The sequence below is a fragment of the Gymnodraco acuticeps genome, unplaced genomic scaffold (assembly GCF_902827175.1).
Source record: "Gymnodraco acuticeps unplaced genomic scaffold, fGymAcu1.1, whole genome shotgun sequence".
Taxonomy (NCBI): domain Eukaryota; kingdom Metazoa; phylum Chordata; class Actinopteri; order Perciformes; family Bathydraconidae; genus Gymnodraco; species Gymnodraco acuticeps.
This window is the reverse complement of record NW_022990990.1, coordinates 1,162,015-1,169,362: the sequence shown is the minus strand read 5'-3', so window position 1 is coordinate 1,169,362 and position 7,348 is coordinate 1,162,015. Positions and strand designations below refer to the sequence as shown.

The following is a 7,348-nucleotide window of genomic DNA, read 5'->3' as shown; positions in this document are numbered from 1 at the left end:
CAACAAATGGGAGAAACATTTGGTCATTTATCTCCTCCACCCCCTTTCTTAACTGTGCCTATCTGATGAGTAGAACAACACCCACGTGCATTTTGGTCATGTGTATCTCTATTTGTGTAGATAATAACAGGTTTACAGTACTTAACAGAAAGTAACTATTTTGATTGGCTTTAACTTACATTTCTGACCTTACAGTTCCATTTATTTGACAAAAACAGAGGAGAGGCAATGTTTTCCTTCAAATGTTATGAACTTCTTCTCTGGCTGTCTTACAACCTTTTTGTCATATTTTCCAATGCTTTATTGACGAGTCGAGAGGTACAGCTGAATGTATTTCTCTTCAAAACCGGCTTATGGGTTAAATGGCTGCCAGAGATCGTTTTCACATTTTTCCATGCAAAGCTTCTCCAACTCTTTAAATTGTTCCACAAACAGTCTCCCCAACTGAACCCGAGTGTCTGCTTGCACACACTCCAAGGTGGTTGTTTGGAGGACAAGTAGAAGAAGAAGTGATTGATCTGTGAAGGTGATAAACATTGTAAAAGGTGAAGGTGTTATTTAGAGCATCTTACTTGTTGTGTGTAATAGTTGTGTTCTTTGTTGCATTTTGGCTAGTTAACAGTAGTTTTTGGATGTTGCTTGCTCAGAAATCCATACCGATGACTCCTTCAATTTATGTGACGACCTGACTAAAGTTGAAGCCTCCCCTCCTCCCTCTCCTTCTCTCCATCTACCCCTCGCTGTCTCTCCTCCCCCTCCCTCCTTCTTTCCCTCTGTGTTTTTCTCCAGAGACCTCAAGCTTTTGAACACCACACTGTCTTACCTACTGCCCTTCCACCCCACGCACACACAGATAGAGAACCACAGGTAAGCTTGCATGTGGTTGCATGGATTTATGATTTCCTGTTTGATTGTTTCTCTGTATTTCTGTTTTCCGGGTGAGATTATCAGCTGTCACTGTCAGGCTTTTGGGCAGTGGCTAGTGCAGAAACAGAGAAGGCAAAAATTCCTGTGCATGGAACAAAAAGAAAAAACATTTTAGAAGTTTGAGGATTTGCATAACGTTTCAGAAAAAAAGGTGTATTTAGCTAGATCTTGCATGTTTATACAGAACTGCAGTGGCTATGTAAACTGTTTAATAGTTTTCTGTGACTTTGGGGAAGGATCTGTTCTGCACTTGGATCCAGTTTCTGCATTTTTTATGTGTCTGGAACTAATCAAACTTGTTCTGCATTGTCTGCAGGGTTGATGTTGTACAGTCATGATCCTAAACTAGTTATATGTCTGATTTAAGTTGTTCATTCTGTTGGTTTTCTTTGTTGTATATAAAATGAAAGGATTAACATCCCTGTATTTAGTGCTTCATACCATCAACATATGTTTAACATGAGTGCATTGATGTACGTATATCTTTATCATGTACTACTCAAACATCTGTTTTGCATTATTGCTCAATAGCTTGTTTGTGTAGAAATGTACCAAGTTGATAGATGAAGTGCTGCAGATGAAGTAATGCAGTTAGGTTGAAGCTGCAGCTGCAATGATGTGGCTCGACACAGATCATTGAATCAAGAAATCTTGCACTCATTGGACTCTTTTGTGTTAAAGTTTTATTTTATCCTTCACCTTTTTATTTGATGCATTAATACATCCTACTTTGGCTTTTGAGGCTTTTATCAAACATATCCATTAATTAGGGTTAGGGTTCAATGCTGTTATAAGTTAACATTTGTTGCTTTTGACCCCTCTAACATATCTTCTGCTTTCACTTTCCTTCTGTCTGTTGGATCTCCAGAAGTAATGTTACCTCTTCGTCTACCCCTGTTGTTCCTATTGGTCAGTGTGGCCCTGTGCCAGAATGATGATTATGACTACCAACCTGCTTCCCGGCATGGGCCCTCAGGGCCTAACTGTCATCAAGATTGCGACTGCCCATACAACTTCCCGACGGCCATGTATTGTGACAGCCGCAAGCTCAAGTTTGTTCCAGTAGTCCCTACAGGAATCAAGTACCTGTACCTTCAGAACAACCTGATAGAAGAGATCAAGGCAGGAGTGTTCGATAATGTTACCGACACCCTTCGCTGGCTGATACTTGACAACAACCAGATTACCAATGCTAAAATAGAAAAGGGCACAATCGACAAACTCAGTGCCCTGGAGAAATTATACTTCAGCAACAACAACCTGACAGAGCCAGTCATCCCTCCCTCAAAGTCCCTTGACGAGCTGAAGATTATGCACAACCAGTTGTCCAAGTTCCCTTCTGAACTGTTGAGTGACAAGGAGAACTTGACCTTCGTCAATGTTCAATACAATCAGCTAACCTCTGATGCCATTGTGGGGGCATTTAAAGGGCCGAAGAAAATGCTGTCCCTGGATCTGAGCCACAACAAGCTGAAGAAACTGCCGGCTGGAGTGCCCGGTTCACTGGAAATCCTCTACGCTGACCACAACGAAATTGAAAGTGTTGGAGCAGGCTACCTAGGCAAGCTTCCCTTGCTGCAGTCCCTGAGGCTCTCGCACAACAAGCTGGTGGACTCCGGAATCCCTGCAGGAGTGTTCAACGTGACTTCACTGGTGGAGCTGGACCTGTCCTTCAACCAACTGAAGTCCATCCCTGAGATCAACGAGCATCTGGAGCAACTCTACCTCCAGGCCAACGAGATTGAAAGTGAGTGGAAACTCTTTACTCTTGTTTGACTATTTTTCTAAAGGTGCTTTGTGGATCTCTCTTCATGTTATGTCTACATTTAGAATGCCTCACAAAAGGTTTCCTCATCATAAAATATGTAAAGTCTACTATTTGGAATATTTGAAATTGTGAACTGTTTAAAACCATGTATGGTCGTCCTATTTGCTTTCTTTGCAGGCATATTGCTATGATTCTTTGGGCGTTATTGCCAAAGTGTACCTTTTGAAGCCTCGTATAAGAGGTTTTGATGGTATATAATAACTTTTGAGTCATTTGTTTTTCTGCCAACATCCACAACCTTCTCTCCATTTTTTGCAGAATTTGAGCTGACAAGTCTTTGCAAGTATGTTTCGACTACAAGCTTTTCCCACCTGAAGCATCTGCGTCTGGACGGTAACATGGTCACTCACAGCAGCATGCCCCCTGAATCCTCCAACTGCCTGCGCGTGGCCTCAGATGTCATATTTGAATAAGGACCTCCCTCAAATATATGCCCTCTCCATGACCCCCTCTCCACTACGATGACACAGATCAGTCCAAAGGCTTCTGGATTAAAATGATGTAATATCTGTAATGTCCTCTTCATCATATTAATTCATATCTGGAATTAATCAAGAGCTGGGCACATTTGAGATACAATATATGGCAATACAAGCTATCAACAATTTCGCAACATATCTCATGCAATCCAAACATGCAATAAAACGTTTGGATTCATCAAACATCGTACAAGAATTTGGGATATTTGGCTCAAGGTACGATGTGTGATCTCAGTGATCTAATGAACATGACGGTATACAAAATACAAACAAATGTAATAATTAATGGACCAAAAGTTTTATGAATAAAAATGTATTCATTTACTTTGATAATAAACACACACATTCCAAACTTGAATTTGGTGATATTGAATACAGACCGAATGGAGTGAAAAATGGCTCCAATGTCTCAATTCAGTCGTCAATCGTGATTTTGTTGTCTGTCTTGTGTGTTCCAATGTTAAGCATGTATAATACAATGTGGGTACAATAATGAATCCATTGCTGTGCAAAGGACCAGTAAATAAAGGACTGCGTTCTCAGATTCCAATGTATAATGCCTGATGTAAGAAATTATGAGCAAATATAAAGAGTAGTTACATAGACATATCATTTGTAAACAACTTAAATTGATCAAATTGGTTTTAAGAAAAATACCAGTGTTTGTTAGTCGTGTCTGCCTTCTTCATAAATGGTGCATTGGCTGAAATACCATGTTTTCTGAATGATTGACTTCTTTGAGCTATAAAATAAAACAAATCGATAATTAAACCCAACCAATAAACCTCCTTAATGCCCAAGAGAAGAAGAGAAGAATGAAGGAGACATGCTTAAAAAACATTGGTACTAACCTTGAAACTACTTACTCAGTTCAACCTTGAGGTGATACTGTAGGAGGTTTTTCTGGAAATCATAAGTCAAATGTTTCTTAACGTGAACTCATTTCTAGCTGTCTACTTTTATGTGCATTGCTGATTTGTATACATTTGCATTACCTGCATGCAACCAATGGTACCATTCTTTTATAATAAACTTCAGCTTTTGCAGTTAAGGCGCTCTCATTGTTATGTTGTTGTTCACCATGTTTAAAAACTGCTTCTTATCAATACAACTTGGCAGCAGTGTCATTTGGGTTGATGTTATTAGAATAATGTTTTTTTTAACGTGATTTTTGTGTTGCCTTTGACTTGGTAACTGCTCTTGGATTTGCTTTGAGGAAACCAAACAGAGTTCAATCAACTATGTTTCCAGCATATTTGTATGATGAATAAACTTTGAGCATGTATGGAAACAAATTTGTGAAGTCATCTCATTTGATTGAGCATAAACATAATTAACATTAAGGATTGCCCTGCACATTTAATTTATTTGCTTATCTAAATGTACTCAAAATATACTTCTAACAATAGTGAATGTTTTTTGAATAATGGTTTATTAATTGTTGGTAAAGCAAACATTAATTATATATAAATCCAAAATAGCCACTATTTAGGTGTGACCAGATTATAAAAGAAACATATATATTTTGCTAATTTAATAAAACTATTAGTTATGCAGGCTTTATAAGGTATGTTTTATTAAAAGTTGTCTGAATTAACCAAATGCTAGTATTCTTTTCATTAATGTCACTGACCACACAGTGAATTTGCTGTACCCAAACCTTGCATAATAATCGTATTGCTCTTCAATGGTTAAACATGTAGTAGCCAGTTACATTATAAAACCTATCTCACAGTCTGCTTTTAAGAACAAGCTGAAGCCAAGTGAAAGCAGCCAACAAACAAAACAATAAGTTAATGGAGAATACGTCCATTACTACTGGGCATGATTATTTCCACATTACTTCTTATCCTGTAAAGTGTGCTTTTTTTGGCAGCTACCATCTTCCTTTCTGGCCTGTTTTCAAGGAGTCATACCTTGTGGTTTTCCCCTGTTTGCCCATATTTTACCTTGTATTTCTCAAGTCATTCATTTACTGTAGTTACAGAGAGAACCTATGATCTGTCCCCCATTTCAAAGCTGAGGAATGAAACAAAAAAACAGCTGGTCCTGGAGGGATGCAGGGGTTGCAGGGTTTAGCACATAACCACAGTTATGAGTTTTGTTATTTCAATGAAATTAATCTTGGATTATTCTTTGGCACAAATCAATTATTATTTTTAGGAGCACATTAACAAATGTGGTGGTCTGTATTATGAAAATATTTATAACTTCATAAAGTTGTCAATTCTTGCTGTGGATTGTTATTGTGAGATCATCAGAAAAAGACTCTGGATTATGTCAAAGCCTAAAATGTCTGCTATTCATTATTAGTTGATGTCTTCCAAACAGTATCAGTGTCCAAAAAGTCTGGGAGCAACTGCAGACTATTCTCCTAGTTTTGTACTTCTGTAATTATAAGATTTAAATAACATTTTTATTCTACAGTATTGAAAGACAAGACGTTAAACTGACTATTTAATAGTCAATTTCTTAGGATGTATTTTTTGACATAAACCACTTAATTTAAAGTATAGATTGTGCCCTTCCAAAACTGTGTACCAACTGTAACAATTACCACTAATTGATGTTGACCACATGTGCTGACACCACTAGTTTCTTCTAAAAGTCTTAGTCAAGAGTTCCTTACTAGAGCAGACACTATTTAAGATGGTTAGTTGATTAGATTCCTGGCATTTACATATTATGTAAACGGCTTCCAGATGTCCCATTTGATTTAGGCTACTGCTAGGTGTTTGTAATTAGATCCAGCTGTAGGGTTGAGTTTAATTTTATTTTGACTCGCTTGTGTAAATGAAAGTCGTCTGTCTTAAGGTGCCGAGTGGTCATTTAAATACATAATTATGCCATTTAATACATCCTGGGAGGTACAAATATTATCAGTCTACTCACAACCACTACCATTACAACATGCTACATGTTTGTTTTAGCAGCTTTCACATTTCCCCTGTTTTAATATGGTCATTCGTACCGATCCCCAATCTAGGACAATTTCCTCCTCTTCCTCCTGTGTTACCCTTATTTAAATCATGAGTGCAGCTCCTGCTGTCTGTGTCTAGACAATAAAGTTCTTTTATAAAACCTTAAACCTCACATCCTCCTGCTTGACGATAAGTGAAAGTATAATCAGCTGTTGAAGACTGGCAGCCAAATTCCAAAGACCCTCCTTTAGTCCAGACCACCTCCAGCTGTTCTCTCTTTTTACCGCTGTTGTTATTATTATTCCTTGTCTCTAACTTGTCTTTAGAGTCTCAAGTCAGACATTTCAGAATTGCTGTTTGCTATCCCCCTATCTCTTGTACATTCTCCTCCTTTTCCCTTAAAGTTTAGACAGATGTGTATACACACTGCTGGAGAACAGTGACAGATAGAAGGAGGGGAGTCAGCAGCGAAGCAAAAGATTGAAGCAACCCTAACCCTAACCCTGGAGGGTCAATGACCACTACATAAAAAGAAAGAGTCAGAAACTCCAAACTTGGTACACACAAGCAGGGGGGAGACACATGCACGCAAATCAAATGTGTTGATTGTACCACTTACCGTTCCGCTGTTATATGAGGATCATACCTTTTTGCAAGAATGGGTTTCAATGACTGCTACATCAAAGGAAAAAGCTAGAGGCGACAAACTGGGTACACATGACAGGAAGGAGGAGACCATCAGATACGCCACATTTCATGACTCTTGCACTCACCATTGGGGAGGTTGTTTTTTTTATTCTAACCCCTATTCCAAACCTAACCTTAACCCATAAGGAGCTGAATTATCTAAATAGGTTAAAGGCTCCACGTTTACTGGAATTACACATGTCCATGATATTTGATGGATGAGCCAATATAAAATGAATAAAGTAGAACTTTAGTATTGCCTATCTTTGATAGTGATCTGGGGCTCCTGCTCTACCGCACTAGACAGTGTTGTATTTCGGAGCTGTTTCTGGCATTGACCAGGTGTTCAAATTCTCTACAGTGACAGTCAATCATATATTATCCCTTGTAGGCATGATGGGAAAAACTGCAAAAAGAAGACATCTGTTTGAAAAAGAAATAAAGAAAAACATAATCCACCTGGTGTGAATGTCTGAATGAAAAAGCCCTCTGTAAATTCACCTGAC

At 38.3% G+C, this 7,348-nt stretch overlaps 1 protein-coding gene across 1 annotated transcript; it reads left to right on the top strand.

The window, feature by feature from the left end:
* The first annotated feature begins 783 nt into the window (after positions 1–783).
* lum (lumican) lies at positions 784–4,529 on the top strand. The gene is made up of 3 exons (XM_034235788.1): positions 784–867; positions 1,796–2,674; positions 3,014–4,529. Exons 2-3 carry the CDS (start codon positions 1,801–1,803, stop codon positions 3,166–3,168), a joined length of 1,029 nt encoding a protein of 342 aa, XP_034091679.1. The 5' UTR covers positions 784–867; positions 1,796–1,800; the 3' UTR covers positions 3,169–4,529.
* Positions 4,530–7,348: the final 2,819 nt, after the last annotated feature.

Bases quoted from the DNA above. Each gene is read 5' to 3' on its own strand.
- lum (XM_034235788.1), top strand. From the start codon at position 1,801: ATGTTACCTCTTCGTCTACCCCTGTTGTTCCTATTGGTCAGTGTGGCC. The intron at 2,675-3,013 runs GTGAGTGGAAAC...CATTTTTTGCAG, and splicing joins CCAGGCCAACGAGATTGAAA to AATTTGAGCTGACAAGTCTT.